Source organism: Oncorhynchus clarkii, chromosome 3 (assembly GCF_045791955.1).
Source record: "Oncorhynchus clarkii lewisi isolate Uvic-CL-2024 chromosome 3, UVic_Ocla_1.0, whole genome shotgun sequence".
NCBI lineage: Eukaryota > Metazoa > Chordata > Actinopteri > Salmoniformes > Salmonidae > Oncorhynchus > Oncorhynchus clarkii.
In genome coordinates, this window is record NC_092149.1 from 15,168,244 (window position 1) to 15,192,408 (window position 24,165).

Below are 24,165 nucleotides of genomic sequence, written 5' to 3' on the forward strand. Positions count from 1 at the left end.
CTAGGACAGTCTCTCTCCCTCTTTCTCTGACTAGGACAGTCTCTCTCCCTCTCTCTCTGACTAGGACAGTCTCTCTCCATCTCTCTCTCCCTCCATCTTCCTCCCTCTCTCCCTCTCTCTCTGACTAGGACAATCTCTCTCCCTCTCTCTCTGACTAGGACAGTCTCTCTCCCTCTCTCTCTGACTAGGACAGTCTCTCTCCCTCTCTCTCTGACTAGGACAGTCTCTCCATCTCTCTCTCCCTCCATCTTCCTCCCTCTCTCCCTCTCTCTCTGACTAGGACAGTCTCTCTCCATCTCTCTCTCCCTCCATCTTCCTCCCTCTCTCCCTCTCTCTGACTCGGAGAGTCTATCTCCCTCTCTCTCTGACTAGGACAGTCTCTCTCCCTCTCTCTCTGACTAGGACAGTCTCTCCATCTCTCTCTCCCTCCATCTTCCTCCCTCTCTCCATTAGTGCTGAGCGATTTGTGCTTTTTGAGGATGGTTTCACTTCGATTATTAAGAAATAATCACGGTTTTCGATTTTGATTATTTGATTATTTTTTTAAACATGAAATGTATTATGAAATAATGACGTTACAATTATTTTAGAGCTTTTTAATGGAAATCCCAAAGCCCAAAATAGTAAACATTAAATTTCCAAAACATTGAAAATATTTCATTGTCTCTGTCAGGTCCACATAACGTAGACATCAGTAGAAAAATAAAATTATATTCCTCTCTCATGCGGTCTATGTGGACTATGTGCAAATATATCAAACACACTGTTTGCAGCCTCCTGTGGTGTGTATCTAACCTAACGTAGCCGGTGTTAAAGTGTACCAGAGATCTATATACAATGACGAGATGCTCATGTCTATGCCCTAACAATGGGAGTCGTTGTCCAAAAAGTGGGAAGTCAGACGACAAGCTTAGGACCAAAATAAGCCAATAGAAAGGCGTAGGGCATATTTTGGACAGATTTTGGAGAGAGTAAAACCTCTCACTTCGCCTCTTCCTCTCTGATCCGTCTCTGAGCCGTAAAAAAATGGCTCAATGGATTATGGTCATTGTAGTTAATTACCATGTTTCTGGCTGAACTAGGTTGAATATTTGCTTAATGAAACTACAACTCCCGTCAGCCCAGCGTCCCACATAATTCTTGACTAGATTTCTCAGATTTCTCTTGTGAATTATTCGATTTCTATCTACAGTAATTGAACTGATTTTTCGTTCGGCACCACTCTTCATCTTTCATTCTCTCTCATCTCCCATCTCATCTCTCTCATCTGGTCATGGCTCACATCAACACCATTATCCCAGAAACTCTACACCCACTCCAATTTGCATACCACCCTAACCGATCCACAGATGATGCATTCTCTATTGCACTCAACACTGTCCTTTCCCACCCGGACAAAAGGACACCTTTGTGAGAATACTATTCATTGACTACAGCTCAGTGTTCAACACCATAGTGCCCTCAAAGCTCATCAATAAGCTAAGGACCCTGTGGCTAAACACCTGCCTCTGCAACTGGACCTTGGACTTCCTGACGGGCTGCCCCCAGGTGGTAAGGGTAGGTAACAACACATTCGCCACGCTGATCCTCAACACAGGGGCCCCTCAGGGTTGCGTGCTCAGTTCCCTCCTGTACTCCCTGTTCACTCATGACTGCATGGCCAGGCACGACTCCAACACTATCATTAAGTTTGCCGATGACACAACAGTGGTAGGCTGTTGGTGTCCACATCATCAACAAACTAACATGGTCCAAGCACACCAAGACACTTGTGAAGAGGGCACGACAAAACCTATTCCCCCTCGGGAGACTGAAAAGATTTGGCCTTGGTCCTCAGATCCTCAAAAGGTTCTACAGGTGCACCTTTGAGAGCATGGTTGCATCACAGCCTGGTATGGTAACTGCTAGGCCTCCAACAAGGCACTACAGAGGGTAGTGCATACGGCCCAGTACATCACTGGGGCCAAGCTTCCTGCCATCCAGGACCTCTAGGCGGTGTCAGAGGAAGGCCCTAAAAATTGTCAAAGACTCCAGCCACCCAAGTCACTGTTCTCTCTGCTACAGCACGGCAAGATGTACCGGAGCGCCAAGATCCAAGTGGCTTCTAAACAGCTTCTACCCCCAAGCCATAGACTGTTCTCTCTGCTACAGCACGGCAAGAGGTACCGGAGCGCCAAGTCTAGATCCAAGTGGCTTCTAAACAGTTTCTACCCCCAAGCCATAGACTGTTCTCTCTGCTACAGCACGGCAAGAGGTACCGGAGCGCCAAGTCTAGATCCAAGTGGCTTCTAAACAGTTTCTACCCCCAAGCCATAGACTCCTGAACATCTAATCAAATGGCTACCCAGACTATTTGCAAAGCCCCCCCCCCCCCCCTTTATTTTACACCGCTGCTACTCTCTGTTATTATCTATGCATAGTCACTTTAATAACTCTACTTACATGTACATATTACCTCTATTACTTTGACTAACCGGTGCCCCTGCACATTGACTCGGTACCGGTACCCCCTGTATATAGTCTCGCTATTGTTATTTTTCTGCTGCTCTTTAACTAATTGTTACTTTTATTTCTTATTCTTTTTAAACTGCATTGTTGCTTAGGGGCTTGTAAGTAAGTATTTCACTGTATTGTTGTATTGGCACATGTGACTAATAACATTTGATTTGATTTGATCTCATGTGCATGCACACCATGTACACACACACACACACACACACACACACACACACACACACACACACACACACACACACACACACACACACACACACACCCTGTCAGTCGAGACCTCGGGATTGGCAGTGTGCTTGTTTAGGCCAAACACGTATACACATCATGGTAATCAATATTTCTCTCTTTCCTGCTCTCCCCCATATTTTATCCCTCCTCTCCTCTCCCCCTTCATTCCCTCTTTAGTCCCCTGTTTCCTCTCCTCTCCCCTTCCTCCTCTCACTCATGTTCCCTCTATTTACCTTCTTTCAACAGACGGCATTTCTACCCAGACGACATTTCTACCTGTCTCTCTCTCTGTCTTTCTCTGTCGGTCTTTCATTCCTCCAGTCCCTTCCTCCTGTCCTCTTTTTTTCACCTTCCCTATTTGTTCCAAAGGACTCGTCAGGGTCAAAGAACAGGCACTGTGAAATGGAGGGAGAGGAAGGGGGTGGAAGGTGGGAGAAAGAGAGAATATCATGTCAGCAAGCCCTACTAATCAAAGAAATCGTGTTAGCACCTGAATTCATGAAAACTGAGTGAGAGAGAGAGGAAGAGAGCGAGAGAGAGAGGAGGTGATGGGGTGAGAGAGAGAAGTGAGGGGGAGGTTGAAACTGAGAGTGGAAGGGAGGGAGGTTGACACAGGAAGTAAATTGAAAATTATTTGCTATCTCTAATGCAGTCATTATCTTCTTGCGTGATTGTTTGCGTGTATCATTGTGTTTTTGTCTGCATTAACCCCTATAGCTCCCTCTATTATTATGTTTCTCTGTGTGTGTGTGTGTGTGTGTGTGTGTGTGTGTGTTTTGCAGTGATCTTAATTATTGTTATCATTCATGCAGTACAATAACCACCTCCACCCCTATCTTTGTCTCTGTCTGCTATTTACACTCTCCCTCCCTCCCTCCCTCCCTCCCTCCCTCCCTCCCTCCCTCCCTCCCTCCCTCCCTCCCTCCCTCTCTCTCTCTCTCTCTCTTTCTTTCTCTCTCTCTCTCCTTTATATTTCCCTTCTCGCTCATATTGTTTCTTCTCAGCCTATAGCCTAAATAGCACCTATTTCATCTTCCCTCTCCCTCTGCCCCCACACCCCATATTTTCCTCATCTCTCTCTCTCCATTGTTTGTTCCCCTTCTCTATACCGTATTGCTGTTCCAGTATTGCTCCAGCCAAAGCTAACTTATATTACCCCATGATTGGATTCAGAATCCATTACACTCTCTCTCTCCTCCTCTCCCTCTCGTTCGCCCTCCCCCGTGTCTCTCCATCCCTCTCTCTCTCTTTGCTTTGCACCCTCTGTGTAGGCCATTCCTTATGTGAACAAACTTACAATTCTGGGAGAATGTTGCAAGAACATCAAAGTCTTCTAAACTCCTCAATATCTTCTCTCGTGTTCTCTCTCTCTTTCTCTCTCTCGTTCTCTCTCTGTCTCTCTCTCTCTTGTTCTTTCTGTCTCTTTCTCTCTCATAGGCACCCTCTCTTAGAGCGCTTTACAGCTTCGCCCTCCCCCCACCCCCCTCCGCCCCCTCCCCCCTCCACGGTTGATTGATCTATTGCAATGGTCGCCATACCCACCCTCTCTCTCCTATTGGCCCTGGCGGAGTGGGCAGGACCAGTCACGCCCTCCCCACACCTCTTGCTCCGCCCCCGGGAGCGGGAGAGAGACCCGGGGACAATAATGAACTTCAACATCGCTGTGATCCACGCGGGGGCCAGCGTGCAGGTAGAGGCGGCGGCCGGGCCCGGGGGAAGGGTGCTCTACCCTGGGTTTGGTCGGGCACACAGCTCCCTGGGGGAGAGCGTGATCACCCAGTGGGGCTCTGCTAACGTCATCTGGCTCCAGGTGAGACCAGACTGTGCTGTTCTGGGGGGGTAATAGTAGTAATGGTGATAATGGATCCATTCATTACAGCCTGAACCTTAACCTGACACTAATGGATTGGGCCAAATATAAGTACCATGTACTATGATTATTATAAGGGGAAAATGTAGGGGTGGTGTGGTGGTGGTGGTGGTGGTGGTGGTGGGGGTCCAGGGAATACAGTGAGGGTGGAATAGGAAGGAAGACAGTGATGGATTCAAGGGTCAGAGCTGGCTTGTTTAGGGTTTAGAGTCATCATAGTAATGGAATAATGGATTCCATTCATCTAGGGCCCAATCCTTATCTGAGACACATGTTACATAGCCAACTCTATGTCATAATGTCAGTACTATAGATCTAGAACTATAGGAGCCACAGTGCTAACCTGTATTAAGGTAAAGAGACTTCATGCTGTTGTGTCTAAATAAGAGTAACTGAAAGCGTTTCCTTAATTCATCTGCTCTTCTACCATTGCATGAACTCTATGTAACCAATAGCCTTGTCATTAAACTCTATCTAACCGATAGCCTTGTCATTAAACTCTATGTAACCGATAGCCTTGTCATTAAACTCTATGTAATCGATAGCCTTGTCATTAAACTCTATGTAACCAATAGCCTTGTCATTAAACTCTATCTAACCGATAGCCTTGTCATTAAACTCTATGTAATCGATAGCCTTGTCATTAAACTCTATCTAACCGATAGCCTTGTCATTAAACTCTATGTAACCGATAGCCTTGTCATTAAACTCTATCTAACCGATAGCATTGTCATTAAACTCTATGTAACCGATAGTCTTGTCATTGAACTCTATTTAACCGATAGTCTTGTCATTAAACTCTACAGTTATTGCCAAAAGTTTTGAGAATGACACAAATATTAATTTTCACAAAGTCTACTGCCTCAATTTGTATGATGGCAATTTGCATATACTCCAGAATGTTATGAAGAGTGATCAGATGAATTGCAATTAATTGCATATGCAAATGCAAATGAACTGAATCCCCCAGAAATATTTCCACTACATTTCAGCCCTGCCACAAAAGGACCAGCTGACATCATGTCAGTGATTCTCTCGTTGACACAGGTGTGAGTGTTGATGGCTGGATATCACTCTGTCATGCTGATAGAGTTCGAATAACAGACTGGAAGCTTCAAAAGGAGGGTGGTGCTTGGAATCATTGTTCTTCCTCTGTCAATCATGGTTACCTGCCAGGAAACACGTGCCGTCATCGTTGCTTTGCACAAAAAGGGCTTCACAGGCAAGGATATTGCTGCCAGTAAGATTGCACCTAAATCAACCATTTATCGGATCATCAAGAACTTCAAAGAGAGCGGTTCAATTGTTATGAAGAAGGCTTCAGGGCGCCCAAGAAAGTCCAGCTAGCGCCAGGACCATCTCCTAAAGTTGATTCAGCTGCGGGATCGGAGCACCACCAGTACAGAGCTTGCTCAGGAATGGCAGCAGGCAGATGTGAGTGGTTCTGAATGCACAGTGAGGCGAAGACTTTTGAGGATGGCCTGGTGTCAAGAAGGACAGCAAAGAAGCCACTTCTCTCCAGGAAAAACATCAGGGACAGACTGATATTCTGCAAAAGGTACAGGGCTTGGACTGCTGAGGACTGGGGGTAAAGTCATTTTCTCTGATGAATCCCCTTTCTGATTGTTTGGGACATCCGGAAAAAAAGCTTGTCCGGAGAAGACAAGGTGAGCGCTACCATCAGTACTGTGTCATGCCAACAGTAAAGCATCCTGATGGGGTTGCTTCTCAGCCAAGGGAGTGGGCTCACTCACAATTTTGCCTAAGAACACAGCCATGAATAAAGAATGGTACCCACACATCCTCCGAGAGCAACTTCTCCCAACCATCCAGGAACAGTTTGGTGACAAACAATGCCTTTTCCAGCATGATGGAGCACCTTGCCATAAGGCAAAAGTGATAACTAAGTGTCTCGGGGAACAAACAAATATATTTTTTGGGGTCCATGGCCAGGAAACTCCCGAGACCTTAAACCCATTGAGAACTTGTGGTCAATCCTCAAGAGGTGGACAAATTCTGACAAACTCCAAGCATTGATTATGCAAGAATGGGCTGCCATCAGTCAGGATGTGGCCCAGAAGTTAATTGACAGCATGCCAGGGCGGATTGCAGAGGTCTTGAAAAAGAAGGGTCAACACTGCAAATATTGACTCTTTGCATCAACTTCATGTAATTGTCAATAAATGCCTTTGACACTTATGAAATGCTTGTAAATATACTTCAGTATTCCATAGTAACATCTGACAAAAATATCTAAAGAAACTGAAGCAGCAAACTTTGTGAAAATTAATAGTTGTGTCATTCTCAAAACTTTTGGCCACAACTCTATGTAACCGATAGCCTTGTCATTAAACTCTATGTAACCGATAGCCTTGTCATTAAACTCTATGTAACCGATAGCCTTGTCATTAAACTCAATCTAACCTATAGCCTTGTCATTAAACTCTATCAAACTGATAGCCTTGTCATTAAACTCTATCTAACCAATCGCCTTGTCATTAAACTCTATCTAACCGATAGCCTTGTCATTAAACTCTATCTAACCGATAGCCTTGTCATCAAACTCTATGTAACCGATAGCCTTGTTATTAAACTCTATGCAACTGATAGCCTTGTCATTAAACTCTATGTAACCGATAGCCTTGTCATTAAACTCTATGTAACCGATAGCCTTGTCATTAAACTCTATCTAACCGATAGCCTTGTCATTAAACTCTATCTAACTGATAGCCTTGTCATTAAACTCTATGTAACCGATAGCCTTGTCATTAAACTCTATCTAACCGATAGCCTTGTCATTAAACTCTATGTAACCGATAGCCTTGTCATTAAACTCTATGTAACCGATAGCCTTGTCATTACTTCACCCCAGGTAAGAGAGGGACATTTCACTGATTCCTATGTCTTATCCTTCTACTCTTTGTGTGTGTGTTTTTGTGTATTCACACACTGGCGGTATCTGAATACCCAGACTTGCATCCTAAATAGCAGGCCGTTTGAGTATGCAAAAAAATTCAGTTTAATAGTATGCGACATTTCAAATATCGAGTATACTTTAAATGCCCGGATGTCATACTCATTTCAGCTTTAACAACAGCTGATCAATTAGAAATGGGGATGTGCAACAGAAATCATCACGTATGACGCATTCTAAGTATGCGAAAATAAAACGTTTAATAGTATGCGACATTTAGAAACTCGAGTATGATTTAAATGCCAGGATGTTATACTCATTTCAATACTTCATCTCCGAGAATTCTCTGCACACTTTTCCAACGATGCATTGGAAGAGGAGGGCTGCGATTAATAGGCCCTAGTTCTCTTCAAGTAGCCAAACAACCACACTAGGCTACGTCATTACTTCATTGTGAAGATGCATGAAGCTTCTGCGGTGGTGTTTAAATGTAGGCTTCATTTTTGAAAACGTGAGTCTTCCACCCCCCCCCCCAAAAGTGAATTTCTGTTTTCTCATTGAAAGTGTTTCTTGTTCTCTTGGCCTTAGTCAGCGCTTTTAAACTAAATACTAAACCATCTTTTGATTTGTGTTGTGGCTGTGTTATTGATGTCATATTAATCAGGCCTTTTGATTTGAACATATGGATTGTTTTAGTGTTGTAGGCGTGGCTATCTATTTAATTAATGGATCAAGCCTCAGGATTCATTCTGATCTCGTTCCCAATGATCAGTACTTTAGTTTATTTTGGTGCTGTCCAGCAGTTCTGAATTTGCATGCACCCAACTGTCCACGTTTTATGTGCAATAGTCCTTTGATTTGAACAGTTTTAATGTTTGTGTGTACTACTAGGCTGTTTGGTTTCATTACTATATGTTACAGCACTTTGTTGAAATTAAACCAAATTAGTTTGTCTTCAGTCCTTAAATAGGAGAGATGAGCTATATGGTCTACTACGGTGTAGGTCTAATGTGATAGTCTTCCTATAACCAGCCTGAGTAGGCCTATAACTCCATTCCTCATTTATTCAGAGTTTAGAGAAATTAATCGAATTGAAAAATAGCTATTATCAGGCTGGTTAATGTAATGCATGTCTGTTGAATTTGGAAAAAATACACCCATACTCTGCCCCGCCCCATCTACTCAGCCAATCAGGAGCCGCTACTGAGTTGCAGCTGTGGCATACTGCATACTTTTTACTAAACGGTACATGCTAAATAGAATGTGACGGTGAGTGAATAGCATGGACTTGAAGTATGTAGTATGCTAATATGAGTATAATCAACACCGCCAATGTGTTCACCATACATTGTAACGTAACCTTACTCATCATGGCTCTGTGTCCAGATGAATGCCAGTAGTCCATCTGTACACCTGTCTGTCTCTGTTTTCTGTTCTATCACTCTCTTTGATTTCTCTCTCTCTCGCTGATAGTAGTGGTAAGACAGTACACTGTACTGTCCCTTACTGTTGTTTATCTGCTTTCTCACGAACAGTTTCACAATGTCTTTCTCTATATATGTATTGTTGTTACCATGTGATCATGTGTCCTCTGTAGGTGAATGGCTGTAGTCCTAAGATCATGTTGTAGTCTGTGTGTAATGCAGCTAACCTATCCCTGTCATGACTTCCTCTTCAGGTGAATGACAGTAGTCCTCAGATCATGTTGTAGTCTGTGTGAAATGCAGCTAACCTATCCCTGTCATGACTTCCTATTCAGGTGAATGACAGTAGTCCTCAGATCATGTTGTAGTCTGTGTGAAATGCAGCTAACCTATCCCTGTCATGACTTCCTCTTCAGCTGAATGACAGTAGTCCTCAGATCATGTTGTAGTCTGTGTGTAATGCAGCTAACCTATCCCTGTCATGACTTCCTCTTCAGGTGAATGACAGTAGTCCTAAGACTCTGCTGTCCCAACTGTGTGACCTGCTGGCAGCGAGGCCCCTACAGGGCCTGGTCTATGAGGAGGAGAGGCCACCACCCACCGCCTGGGGACCCCTGGCCCCCATGTTAGAGTTTGTCTCTGCCCAGACTGGACTACCCATAGTGGCTGTAGGAGGAGGAGCAGGGCTGGGGAGGATGCAACAGGTATGGAGGTGGGGGGAGGGAGAGAGAGAGAGAGAGAGAGAGAGAGAGAGAGAGAGAAAGAGAGAGAGAGAGACCAATCATCACTGTAGGATGGTGAGCATGGGTGGGGAGGACAATACAGGTATGGAGGTGAGAAGAGAATGTGTGTTTGTGTGTGCGTGCCTGCGTGAAAGTTTGAGGCTTGCGGTCAGTCATTCACTGTTTCTGCCCAGTCAGAGCATTGTAGGCAGCAAGAAGGGGGTGGCACAGGGTTAGAAAGAGAGATGCAGGGTTAGAGAGAGATATATAGGGTTTGAGAGAGAGATTTGGGGTTAGAGAGAGAAAGAGATTCAGGGTTATAGAGAGAGATTCAGGGTTAGAGAGAGAGATTCAGGGTTTGGGAGAGAGATCCAGGGTAAGAGAGAGACTCGGGTTATAGAGAGAGATTCAGGGTTAGAGAGAGAGATTCAGGGTTAGAGAGAGAAAGAGATTCAGTGTTATAGAGAGAGATTCAGGGTTAGAAAGAGATATTCACAGTTTGAAAGAGAGATTCAGGGTTAGAGAGAGAAAGAGATGCAGGGTTAGAGAGAGAAAGAGATACAGGGTTAGAAAGAGAGATACGGGGTTAGGAAGAGAGATACAGGGTTAGAAAGAGAGATACAGGGTTAGGAAGAGAGATACAGGTTTAGAAAGAGAGATACAGGTTTAAGAAGAGAGATACAGGGTTAAAAATAGATTCAGGGTTAGGAAGAGAGATACAGGGTTAGGAAGAGAGATTCAAGGTTTGAAAGAGAGATTCAGGGTTAGAGAGAGAAAGAGATGCAGGGTTAGAGAGAGAAAGAGATACAGAGTTAGAAAGAGAGATACAGGGTTAGAAAGAGAGATACAGGGTTAGAAAGAGAGATACAGGGTTAGGAAGAGAGATGCAGGTTTAGAACGAGAGATACAGGTTTAGGAAGAGTGATACAGGCTTAGAAAGAGATTCAGGGTTAGGAAGAGAGATAAATGGTTAGGAAGAGAGATACAGGTTTAGAAAGAGAGATACAGGGTTATAAAGAGAGATACAGGGTTAGGAAGAGAGATACAGAGTTAGAAAGAGATACCGGTTTAGAAAGAGAGATACAGGGTTAGAAAGAGAGATACAGGTTTGGAAACAGAGATAAAGGGTTAAAAATAGAGATTCAGGGTTAGAAAAAGAGATACAGGGTTAGGAAGAGAGGTACAGGGTTAGAAAGAGAGATGCAGGGATAGGAAGAGAGATACAGGGTTAGGAAGAGAAATACAGGGTTAGGAAGAGAGATACAGGATTAGGAAGAGAGATACAGGATTAGAAAGAGAGATACAGGTTTAGAAAGAGAGATACAGGGTAAGAGAGAGACTCAGGGTTATAGAGAGAGATTCAGGGTTAGAGAGAGAGATTCAGGGTTAGAGAGAGAAAGAGATTCAGTGTTATAGAGATAGATTCAGGGTTAGAAAGAGAGATGCAAGGTTTGAAAGAGAGATTCAGGGTTAGAGAGAGAAAGAGATAAAGGGTTAGAGAGAGAAAGAGATACAGGGTTAGAAAGAGAGATACAGGGTTAGGAAGAGAGATACAGGGTTAGAAAGAGAGATACAGGTTTAGAACGAGAGATACAGGTTTAGGAAGAGTGATACAGGCTTAGAAAGAGATTCAGGGTTAGGAAGAGAGATACGGGGTTAGGAAGAGAAATACAGGGTTTGGAAGAGAGATACAGGGTTAGGAAGAGATATACAGTTTTAGGAAGAGATATACAGGTTTAGAAAGAGAGATAGAGGTTTAGAAAGAGAGATACAGGGTTAGAAAGAGAGATACAGGTTTAGAAAGAGAGATACAGGGTTAGAAAGAGATTCAGGGTTAGGAAGAGAGATACAGGGTTAGGAAGAGAGATACAGGGTTAGAAAGAGATACAGGTTTAGGAAGAGAGACACAGCTTTAGAAAGAGAGATACAGGTTTAGAAAGAGATTCAGGGTTAGGAAGAGGGATTCAGGGTTAGGAAGAGAGATATGGGGTTAGGAAGAGAAATACAGCTTTAGAAAGAGAGATACAGGTTTAGAAAGATATTCAGGGTTAGGAAGAGGGATTCAGGGTTAGGAAGAGAGATATGGGGTTAGGAAGAGAGATACAGGGTTAGGAAGAGAGATACAGGGTTAGAAAGAGGTACAGGTTTAGGAAGAGAGATACAGGGTTAGAAAGAGATTCAGGGATAGAAAGAGAGATACAGGGTTAGGAAGAGAGATACAGGGTTAGAAAGAAAAAATACAGGTTTAGAAAGAGAGATACAGGGTTAGAAACAGATTCAGGGTTAGGAAGAGAGATACAGGGTTAGGAAGTGAGATACAGGTATAGAGAGAGATTCAGGGATAGAAAGAGAGATACAGGGTTAGGAAGAGAAATACAGGATTAGAAAGAGAGATAAAGGCTTAGAAAGAGATTCAGTGTTAGGAAGAGAGATTCGGGGTTAGGAAGAGAAATACAGGTTTAGAAAGAGAGAAAGAGGTTTAGAAAGAGAGATACAGGGTTAGGAAGAGAGATACAGGTTTGGAAACAGAGATATAGGGTTAAAAAAAGAGATACATGGTTAGAATGAGAGATACAGGTTTAGAAAGAGAGATACAGGGTTAGAAAGGTATTCAGGGTTGGAAAGAGCGATACCAGGTTAGAAAGAGAGATACAGGGTTAGGAAGAGAGATGCAGGGTTAGGAAGATAGATACAGGGTTAGGAAGAGAAATACAGGGTTAGGAAGAGAGATACAGGTTTAGGAAGAGAAATACAGGGTTAGCAAGAGAGATACAGTGTTAGGAAGAGAGATACAGGTTTAGAAAGTGAGATACAGGGTTAGGAAGAGAGATACATGGTTAGAAAGAGATTCGGGGATAGAAAGAGAGATACAGGGTTAGTTTTAGAGACACAGGGTTAGAAAGAGATACAGGTTTAGGAAGAGAGATACGGGTTTAGAAAGAGAGAAACAGGTTTAGAAAGAGAGATACAGGGTTAGAAAGAGATTCAGGATTATAAAGAGATACAGGTTTAGGAAGAGAGATACAGGTTTAGAAAGAGAGATACAGGTTTAGAAAGAGAGATACAGGTTTAGAAAGAGATTCAGTGTTAGGAAGAGAGATTCAGGGTTAGAAAGAGAGATACAGGGTTAGGAAGAGAGATACAGGTTTAGAAAGAGAGATTCATGGTTAAAAAGAGAGATACAGGGTTATGAATAGAGATACAGGTTTGGAAACAGAGATAAAGGGTTAAAAATAGAGATTCAGGGTTAGAAAGAGAGATACAGGGTTAGGAAGAGAGATACAGGGTTAGGAAGAGAGATGCAGGGTTAGGAAGAGAGATACAGGTTTAGAAAGAGAGATACAGGGTTAGGAAGAGAGATACAGGTTTGGAAACAGAGAATATGGGTTAAAAAGAGATACATGGTTAGAATGAGAGATACAGGTTTACAAGGAGAGATACAGGGTTAGGTAGAGAGTTACAGGGTTAGGAAGAGAGATACAGGTTTAGAAAGAGAGATACAGGGTTAGAAAGAGATTCAGGGATAGAAAGAGAGATACATGGTTAGTTTTAGAGATACAGGGTTAGAAAGAGATACAGGTTTAGGAAGAGAGATACGGGTTTAGAAAGAGAGAAACAGGTTTAGAAAGAGAGATACAGGGTTAGAAAGAGATTCAGGGTTAGGAAGAGAGATTCAGGGTTAGGAAGAGAGATACAGGTTTAGAAAGAGAGATACAGGGTTAGGAAGAGAGATACAGTTTTGGAAACAGAGAATATGGGTTAAAAAAGAGATACATGGCTAGAATGAGAGATACAGGTTTACAAGGAGAGATACAGGGTTAGGTAGAGAGTTACAGGGTTAGGAAGAGAGATACAGGTTTAGAAAGAGAGATACAGGGGTAAAAAGAGAGATACAGGTTTAGAAAGGGAGATACAGGCTTTAAAAGAGAGATACAGGTTTAGAAAGAGAGATACAGGTTTAGAAAGAGATTCAGTGCTAGGAAGAGAGATTCAGGGTTAGAATTAGAGATACAGGGTTAGGAAGAGAGATACAGGTTTAGAAAGAGAGATACAGGGTTAAAAAGAGAGTTACAGGTTTAGAAAGAGAGATACAGGTTTAGAAAGAGATTTAGGGTTTGGAAGAGAGATTCAGGGTTAGGAAGAGAGATACAGGTTTAGAAAGAGATTCAGGGTTAGGAAGAGAGATTCAGGGTTAGGAAGAGAGATTCAGGGTTAGGAAGAGAGATACAGGTTAGGAAGAGAGATACAGGTTTAGAAAGAGACATACAGGTTTAGAAAGAGATTTAGGGTTAGGAAGAGAGATTCAGGGTTAGGAAGAGAGATACAGGTTTAGAAAGAGATTCAGGGTTAGGAAGAGATATTCAGGGTTAGGAAGAGAGATTCAGGGTTAGGAAGAGAGATACAGGTTTAGAAACAGAGGTACAGGGATAGAAAGAGAGATACAGGGTTAGGCATATAGATACAGGTTTGGAAACAGAGATAAAGAGTTAAAAATAGAGATTCAGGGTTAGAAAGAGAGATACAGGGTTAGGAAGAGAGATACAGGGTTAGGAAGAGAGATGCAGGGTTAGGATGAGAGATACGGGGTTAGGAAGAGAAATACAGGGTTAGGAAGAGAGATACAGGGTTAGAAAGAGATTCAGGGTTAGGAAGAGAGATACAGGGTTAGAAAGAGATACAGGGTTAGGAAGAGAGATACAGGTTTAGAAAGAGAGACACAGGTTTAGAAAGAGAGATACAGGGTTAGAAAGAGATTCAGTGTTAGGAAGAGAGATTCGGGGTTAGGAAGAGATATACAGGTTTAAAAAGAGAGATAGAGGTTTCGAAAGAGAGATACAGGGTTAGGAAGAGAGATACAGGTTTGGAAACAGAGATACAGGGTTAAAAAAGAGATACATGGTTAGAATGAGAGATACAGGTTTACAAAGAGAGATACAGGGTTAGGTAGAGAGATACAGGGTTAGGAAGAGAGATACAGGGTTAGGAAGAGAGATACAGGGTTAGGAAGAGAGATGCAGGGTTAGGAAGAGAGATACAGGGTTAGGAAGAGAGATGCAGGGTTAGGACGAGAGATACGGGGTTAGGAAGAGAGATACAGGGTTAGGAAGAGAGATACAGGGTTAGAAAGAGATACAGGGTTAAAAGAGATACAGGGTTAGAAAGAGAGATACAGGTTTAGGAAGAGAGATACAGGTTTAGAAAGAGAGATACAGGTTTAGAAAGAGAGATACAGGGTTAGAAAGAGATTCAGGGTTAGGAAGAGAGATACAGGGTTAGAAAGAGATTCAGGGTTAGGAAGAGAGATTCAGGGTTAGGAAGAGAGATACAGGGTTAGAAAGAGATTCAGGGTTAGGAAGAGAGATTCAGGGTTAGGAAGAGAGATACAGGTTAGGAAGAGAGATACAGGTTTAGAAAGAGAGATACAGGTTTAGAAAGAGATTTAGGGTTAGGAGGAGAGATTCAGGGTTAGGAGGAGAGATACAGGTTTAGAAAGAGATTCAGGGTTAGGAAGAGAGATTCAGGGTTAGGAAGAGAGATTCAGGGTTAGGAAGAGAGATACAGGGTTAGGTTTAAGAGAGATACAGTGTTAAAAAGAGAGATTCAGGTTTAAGAGAGATACAGAGAGATACGGGTTTAGGAAGAGAGATATACAGGGTTTACAGGGTTAAAAGAGAGATACAGTGTAAAGGTTTAGAAAGAGATACAGAGATTTAGGTTTAGAAAGAGAGATACAGGGTTAGGGTACAGGGTTAGGAAAAGTGATACTGAGAGATACAGGTTTAGGGTTAGGAAGATAGATATAGAGAGAGAGAGAGAGAGAGAATCAGGGTTAGAGAGAGAGAGAGAGAATCAGAATCAGGTTTAGAGAGAGAGAGAGAGAGAGAGAGAGAGAGAGAGAGAGAGAGAAAGAGAGAGAGAGAGAGAGAGAGAGAGAGAGAGAATCAGGGTTAGAGAGAGAAATCTCTGGTAGGATTAAGTGGATGAGCCTGCCAGCTGGTCTAACTCGGCAGGCTTCACAGATCTTACACCCGTGTCCCATCTCTCTCTCTTTCTCTTTCTCTTTTTCTTTTTCTCTCTCTCCTCTCTCTCAATTCAATTCAATTCAATTCAAGGGGCTTTATTGGCATGGGTAACATGTGTTAACATTGCCAAAGCAAGTGAGGTAGATAATATACAAAAGTTAAATAAACAATACAAATTAAAAGTAAACATTACACATACAGAAATTTCAAATGTCATATTATATATATACAGTGTTCTCTCTCTCTCTTTCCCCTCCATCTCCCCTCCATCTCTCTCTCCCCTCCATCTCTCTCTCCCCCCATCTCTCTCCCCCCTACATCTCTCATTTGGACTGGTTAGAACTGGATGGATGGGGAGGTCAAATAATCAATTTCAATTCAGTCAATTCATGAAGTACTTGAACAATATTCCAGAACTGTATTTCAATTTATCTCTTGAAGTGACCGAGAATTGACCATAGTCCTGGGATGGATATGAGGATGCGGAATGCTCAGAATCATGATTGGTAGCTGCTGGATGGAGGACAGGGGGTCTGGGCTGGGATAGGGATTATGTATGGGTGTGGGGGATGGGTTGGGGTATAGGGGTTGGTGTTGGGGTATACACTCTCAGAAAAAAGGTGCTATCTAGAACCTATAAGGGGTTTTCAGCTGTCCCCATTGGAGAACCCCTTGAAGAACCCTTTTGGTTTCAGGTAGAACACTTATGAGTTTAATGTAGAACTCTTTCCACAGAGGGAACCCAAAGGAGTTCTACCTAGAACCAAAAATAGTTCTACCTGGAACCAAAAAGGGTTATTCTATGGGGTCAGCCGAAGAACCCTTTCGGAACCCTTTTTACAAGAGTTGGGTAGGGATATAGGGGTTGGGTTGGGGTTAGGTTGAGGTATAGGGTTGGTGTTTGTGTTGGGGTATAGGGTTTGGGTTGGTTCTGGGTATAGGGGTTGGGTTTTGTATAGGATTTGGGGTTAGATTGAGGTATAATGTTGGTCATGGGGTATAGGGGTTGGGTTGAGGTATATGATTGGTGGTAGGGTATAGGGGTTGGGTTGGGTTGAGGTATATGGTTGGTCTTGGGGTATAGGGGTTGGGTTGAGGTATATGATTGGTGGTAGGGTATAGGGGTTGGGTTGGGTTGAGGTATATGGTTGGTGTTGGGGTATAGGGGTTGAGTTGGGTTGAGGTATAGGGTTAGTGTTGGGATATAGGGGTTGGGTTGTGGTATAGGGGTTGGGGTATGGAGTTGGTGTTGGGGTATAGTGGTTGGGTTGGTGTTGGGGTATAGGGTTGGTGATGGTGTTGGGTTTGTTTTGGGGTATAGGGTTGGGTTGGAGTACAGGGTTGGGTTGGGGTATAGGGTTGGTGTTGGTGTTGAGGTATAGGGTTGGTTTTGAGGTATAGGGGTTGGTGTTGGGGTATAGGGTTGGTGTTGGGGTATAGGGTTGGGGTATAGGGGTTGGGTTAGGTTGAGGTATAGTGGTTGGGGTATAAGGTTGGTGTGGGGGTATAGGGTTGGTGTTGGGATATAGGGTTGGTGTTTGGGTATAGGGTTGGGGTGTAGGGTTGGTGTTGGAGTATAGGGTTGGGGTATAGGGGTTGGGTTAAGTTAGGTTGAGGTATAGTGTTGGGATATAGCGTTGGTGTTAGGTATAGGGTTTGGGTTGGTTTTGGGGTATAGGGTTGGTTTTGGGGTATAGAGTTGGTGTTGGGGTATAGGGTTGGTGTTTGGGTATTGGGTTGGTGTTGGGGTATAGGGTTGGTGTTGGTGTTGGGTTGGATTTGGGGTATAGGGTTGGTGTTGGGGTATTGGGTTGGTGTTGGGGTATAGGGTTGGTGTTGGTGTTGGGTTGGATTTGGGGTATAGGGTTGGTGTTGGGGTATAGGGTTGGGGTATAGGGGTTGGGTTAGGTTGAGGAATAGTGTTGGGATATAGCGTTGGTGTTAGGTATAGGGGTTGGGTTGGTTTTGGGGTATAGTGTTGGTGTTGGGGTATAGGGTTGGTGTTGGGGTATTGGACTGGGGTATAGGGTTGGTGTTGGGGTATAGGGTTGGGGTATAGGGTTGGTGTTGGGGTATAGGGTTGGTGTTGGTTTTGGGTTGGATTTGGGGTATAGTGTTGGTGTTTGGGTATTGTGGTTGGGGTATAGGGTTGGTGTTGGGGTATAAAGTTGGGGTATAGGGTTGGTGTTGGGGTATAGGGGTTGGGGTATAGGGGTTGGGGTATAGGGGTTGGGGTAATTCGGTTGGTGTTGGGGTATAGGGGTTGGGGTATAGGGTTGGTGTTGGGGCGTAGGGGTTAGGGTAATTGCGTTGGTGTTGGGGTAAAGGGGTTGGGGTATAGGGGTCAGGGTATAGGGATTGGGGTATAGGGGTTGGGGTATAGGGGTTGGTGTTGGGGACAGTGTGCTATAAGAAGCTGAGTCAGACATCCTGAGACACTGCTGTGTTTGACCTGTAAATGGCACCAAACTGGGCTGCTACTACAGCTGTCCCTCGGATGTGTCACAACTATCTGTGTGTGTGTGTGTGTGTGTGTGTGTGTGTACACTTTCGTTTATTATCTATTTCACTTGATTTGGCAATGTAAACATATGTTTCCCATGCCAATAAAGCACTTGAGAGAGAGAGAGAGAGAGAGAGAGAGAGAGAGAGAGAGAGAGAGAGAGAGAGAGAGAGAGAGAGAGAGAGAGAGAGAGAGAGAGAGAGAGAGAGAGAGAGAGAGAGAGAGAGAGAGGGAGAGAGAGAGAGAGAGAGAGAGAGAGAGGGTTGCGTTATTTACAGTATATGTGTGTAAATTAAAACGTTTCAGACATGCATCCTGCCTAGTAGCTAGAAAAAACAACACCAATACATTTGTTTTTACAAATAACTGTTTAACTCCTGAGGAATGCATTCAAACCTCTTTGATGCTCTTCCTTTGAAGACCCCCCCCCTCCCCCCCCCCCCCCCACCCACACACACACACACTCCCATCTAAATGTAATCCAAATCTGTGGAAAAGACTAGATCCAGCGGTCATTGGAGACTTCACTCAACAATCATCTTCTGTGTTTTAGCCAGCCTACTCTACCACTGTAGCCGTCCCATGAAAACTTCAACCCCCAGTATGCCTCTTCACCCTGAACAGACATCGGATTGTCATGGGAGTTGTAGTTCTTTGTAGAGATGGTCTGTGTGTAGATTGAATTACATTTTTATTTAATCCATTTGAGAAAAAAGCTGTAATGTAACAAAACGTGGAAAATGTCAACGGGTTGAATATTTCAGAAGGCAGTGTAGATCTAGGATCAGCTGACTGTCTCTAAATCCTTACCTTAAAAGACATCATATCCTGCTAGATCTGGATTGATGAATGTTAACAATTCTTCAAAAATAGTTAATGGGTTAGGGATTGCGATAATATGGCATGCTAACATATTTGCTATTCAATTTACCAGTGAGGCTTATTCTAAACACCTTTGGGCTGCATTCTGGCTCTGGTCAGAGTTTACCCATAGACACATATCTACACTGTAGGATCAGTTTACCCAACCCAAATCCTAACCAAATCAGAATCCCAGAAAACCCCTTCATCCTCAATGCTGGGTTGTGTTCAGAAGGTGTAAAACGGGAGACAACGCTGTGAAACGGAGGTATTACAGGGATCCCGTTCAGTGATAAAAAATCAACAGCAACGTGTTGAGCTGTTTTGAAGTGGAGAAGGTGCTCTACTCCTAGACCTCCTAGAGGAAAGCTGATGTTGTGCTTCCTGTTTGGCAGCGTTCTGTCCCGTGTGCTTGCCTGTGTCTATAGAACTTTAAGGTGTGCTCCTCTACTGCAGGAGTCAGGCTCCATCTTCCTCCAGTTCAGCTCATCCACCAGCCTCCAGCTGGAGGTCATCTTCAAAATACTAGAGGAGTACGACTGGACCACCTTCTCAGTGGTGTCCACCCGTCACCATGGCTACCAGGACTTCCTGTCGGTGGTGGACGGCCTGACGGACGGCTCGTTCATCGGCTGGGAGAAGAAGAGCGTGGTCATGCTGAACGTGACGGACGACCCGGGAGGGGCACGCACGCGCAGGCTGCTCAAGGAGAACGAGGCGCAGGTGAGACAGGGGGGAGGGAGGGGGGGAGGGGGAGAAAAGAGGGAGGAAGTGTTACTGAGTGGCCATGAGACTCCATGTGGCTGGCTGGGTTGGCTGGGTTCCTCCTCCTTCTTCCTCTCTCCCTCTGTCCCTGTGGCTCTCTCTCCTCTCTCTCCTCTATCCCTCTGTTCTTCTCATCACTCCATTCCTTCATGACTAGTGTGTGCCCGTTCTTTCTCTCTCCCTTTGCTCCTTCATTCTATTTTCCTTTCTTTTCAAAACTGTCTCTCAAGCTGAATTCCTCCCTCCCTCCTTCATTCTCCCTCTCTCCGCAGCATGTCTCTTTGCCTGTAGACATACTGAACACTACACTGCTCTCTGTTGGGTTGGTTCAGTCTGGGTCTCAGTGTCTCAAATGTCTCAGCATGGCCACTGCAGCTCTGTCTCCCTGTGTGCGTGTGTGTGTGTGTGTGTGTGTGTGTGTGTGTGTGTGTGTGTGTGTGTGTGTGTGTGTGTGTGTGTGTGTGTGTGTGTGTGTGTGTGTGTGTGTGTGTGTGTGTGTGTGTGTGTGTGTGTGTGTGTGTGTGTGTGTGTGTGTGTGTGTGTGTGTGTGTGTGTGTGTGTGTGTGTGTGTATTGGATTGGATTCCTTAGGCTCCTCTCGGCTGGTGTCACTGTTAATATAACATAGTGCCTGCAGCGGGCTGCCTATGCGCAGTGCATTAACCCTAACACTCCCCTTTTCTCTGCTTCTCTCCCCTCCCTTATTGCTCTCTCATCCCTCCTCTGCCTTCCCCTCTCTCTTCACCCACTCTCTCTCCTTTTCTCGCTGTCTTTCCCCTCTCTTTCTCGCTCTCCCAGTGATAATCAGTGCTTGTGTCTGTCTGCTCAGTGACAGTGTGTGTTTGCATTAAAGACTCTATCTGCTTCTGTCCCTCTTTTTTCCTGCTGTTCTCTCTCAATGTGTATTCAACAGTGTGTGGGGCTAACGCAGGTGCACAGGATCCATTTCCACTTAAATAGCTCTCTCTTTCTCCCCCTCTCTTTCTGCTTCTGCCTCTGCTTATTTGTCTTTATATCAATTTTGCTCTCTCTCTTCCTCTCCATCTCTCTCTCTCTCTCTCTCTCTCTCTCTCTCTCTCTCTCTCTCTCTCTCTCTCTCACCCCTCTCTCTCTCTCTCGCCCCCCTCTCTCTCCCTCTCTCTCTCTCTCTCTCTCTCTCTCTCTCTCTCTCTCTCTCTCACCCCTCTCTCTCTCTCTCGCCCCCCTCTCTCTCTCTCTCTCTCTCTCTCTCTCTCTCCCTCTCTCTCTCTCTCTCCCTCTCTCTCTCTCTCCCTCTCTCTCTCTCTCTCTCTCTCCAATTCACTGGAGGTTTATTGGCATCCGGGCTGGATTGTTTTGCCAAGCCATTACAGTTCAAAATTCAATGAAGGCACAATTCTCAAAATTCTCAATTCTCTGTCTCCTCCACTCCCTTCATCCCTGCCTCTCTATATAACTATTTTTCCTTCCTCTGTCCTTATCTATTCTACCCTATACTAAACCCCTCCCCTTTCTCCCATTCTGCTAGTCCTCCTCTCCCCTTTCTCTCCCAGTATCTGTCAGCATTTCACTTAACCGTGTTTCCCCTATCTCACCCCCTTAAAACCTTCTCCACCCTGTTTCTCCCTTCCTCGGCAATTGTGGCATTGTTGGAGTGATCTACTGTGCTCTCGTCCTCCCTCTCTCTCTCCATCCATCCCTCCCTATTGCTCTCTCTTTCTCTCCTTCTCTCTCTCTCCATCCATCCCTCCCTTTCGCTCTCTCTTTCTCTCTTCTCTCTCTCTCCATCCATCCCTCCCTATCGCTCTCTCTTTCTCTCCTTCTCTCTCTCTCCATCCATCCCTCCCTATCGCTCTCGCTTTCTCTCCTTCTCTCTCTCCATCCATCCCTCCCTATCGCTCTCTCTTTCTCTCCTTCTCTCTCTCTCCATCCATCCCTCCCTTTCGCTCTCTCTTTCTCTCTTCTCTCTCTCCATCCATCCCTCCCTATCGCTCTCTCTTTCTCTCCTTCTCTCTCTCTCCATCCATCCCTCCCTATCGCTCTCTCTTTCTCTCCTTCTCTCTCTCTCCATCCATCCCTCCCTATCGCTCTCTCTTTCTCTCCTTCTCTCTCTCTCCATCCATCCCTCCCTATTGCTCTCTCTCTCCCCATCCATCCATCCCTCTCTATCGCTCTCTCTTTCTCTCCTTCTCTCTCCCCATCCATCCATCCCTCCCTATCGCTCTCTCTTTCTCTCCTTCTCTCTCCCCATCCATCCATCCCTCCCTATCGCTCTCTCTTTCTCTCCTTCTCTCTCTCCATCCATCCCTCCCTATCGCTCTCTCTTTCTCTCCTTCTCTCTCTCTCCATCCATCCCTCCCTTTCGCTCTCTCTTTCTCTCCTTCTCTCTCTCTCCATCCATCCCTCCCTTTCACTCTCTCTTTCTCTCCTTCTCTCTCTCTCCATCCATCCCTCCCTATCGCTCTCTCTTTCTCTCCTTCTCTCTCTCTCCATCCATCCCTCCCTATCGCTCTCTCTTTCTCTCCTTCTCTCTCTCTCCCTACACCCCTGCTGTTACTATATATCTTATCTCCCCAGGGCCTGATTTTACCAAAATATGTCTGCCTCTTTTTTCTCTTCTCCCCCATCCCCCATCACTTCCCTCTCTCATCCCCCCTTTTCTCCCACGAGTGACTAATCTGCTTGATACTTCCCTTCTCAATACTATACTCCATTCTCTCTCTCCCTCTCTCCCCCCTCTCTCCCCCTCCCTCCCTATCTCCCAAGACTCTGCTGCTTTTAATTACATATGTCAGCGTTTAACCTCTCCCATTTTCCCTCAGGTGTGTTTGCTCTTTAGACCCCCTCCCTTCTCTCATTCTCCCCATCCCTCTGTCTCTCTCTCTACCCCCACTATCATATTGTCTCCCTCCTTCGTCATGCTCAAACTCATTAACACATATGTGTCATCTCCCACTGTCTGTCATTAGTATGCTCATAAACACAGCAGTAACATAAGCTCTTACTTCTCTCCTTACTCCTCCTGCCTTCTCCTGTCTTCTCCCCCTCCTCCTTACTCCTCCTGTCTTCCCCATCCTTCTTACCCCTCCTGTCTTCTCCTGTCTTCTCCCCCTCCCCCTTACTCCTCCTGTCTTCTCCCCCTCCTCCTTACTCCTCCTGTCTTCTCCCCCTCCTCCCTACTCCTCCTGTCTTCTCCCCCTCCCCTTACTCCTCCTGTCTTCTCCCCCTCCCCTTACTCCTCCTGTCTTCTCCCCCTCCTTTACTCATCCTGTCTTCTCCCCCTCCTCCTTACTCCCCCTGTCTTCTCCCCCTCCTCCTTACTCCTCCTGTCTTCTCCCCCCCTCCTCCTTACTCCTCCTGTCTTCTCCCCCTCCTCCTTACTCCTCCTGTCTTCTCCCCCTACTCCTTACTCCTCCTGTCTTCTCCCCCTCCTCCTTACACCTCCTGTCTTCTCCCCCTCCTCCTTACTCCTCCTGTCTTCCCCATCCTCCTTACTCCTCCTGTCTTCCCCCCTCCTCCTTACTCCTCCTGTCTTCTCCCCCTCCTCCTTACTCCTCCTGTCTTCCCCCCCTCCTCCTTACTCCTCCTGTCTTCTCCCCCTCCTCCTTACTCCTCCTGTCTTCTCCCCTCCTCCTTACTCCTCCTGTCTTCTCCCCATCCTCCTTACTCCTCCTGTCTTCCCCATCCTCCTTACCCCCCTGTCTTCTCCTGTCTTCTCCCCCTCCTCCTTACTACTCCTGTCTTCTCCCCCTCCTCCTTACTCCTCCTGTCTTCTCCCCCTCCTCCTTACACCTCCTGTCTTCTCCCCCTCCTCCTTACTCCTCCTGTCTTCCCCATCCTCCTTACTCCTCCTTTCTTCTCCCCCTCCCCTTTACTCCTCCTGTCTTCTCCCCCTCCTCCTTACTCCTCCTGTCTTCCCACCCTCCTCCTTACTCCTCCTGTCTTCTCCCCCTCCTCCTTACTCCTCCTGTCTTCTCCCCTCCTCCTTACTCCTCCTGTCTTCTCCCCATCCTCCTTACTCCTCCTGTCTTCCCCATCCTCCTTACCCCCCTGTCTTCTCCTGTCTTCTCCCCCTCCTCCTTACTACTCCTGTCTTCTCCCCCTCCTCCTTACTCCCTCTCTCTTCTCCCCATCCTCCTTACTCCTCCTGTCTTCCCCCCCTCCTCCTCCTTACTCCTCCTGTCTTCTCCCCCTCCTCCTTACTCCTCCTGTCTTCTCCCCCTCTCCTTACTCCTCCTGTCTTCTCCTCCTAATTACTCCTCCTGTCTTCTCCCCTCCTCCTTACTCCTCCTGTCTTCTCCCCATCCTCCTTACTCCTCCTGTCTTCCCCATCCTCCTTACCCCCCTGTCTTCTCCTGTCTTC

General features: G+C 45.3%; 1 protein-coding gene across 1 annotated transcript in view; it reads left to right on the forward strand.

Annotated features, from left to right (window-relative positions):
* Positions 1-4,267: 4,267 nt before the first annotated feature.
* The window catches only part of LOC139406108 (glutamate receptor ionotropic, NMDA 2D-like), an 86,818-nt gene continuing 66,920 nt past the window's right edge, over positions 4,268-24,165 (forward strand). Inside the window, exons 1-3 of the mRNA XM_071148584.1 lie at positions 4,268-4,552; positions 9,448-9,654; positions 19,516-19,782. Of these exons, the coding sequence (XP_071004685.1) occupies positions 4,268-4,552; positions 9,448-9,654; positions 19,516-19,782 (759 nt within the window). The remainder of the gene's footprint in view (positions 4,553-9,447; positions 9,655-19,515; positions 19,783-24,165) is intronic.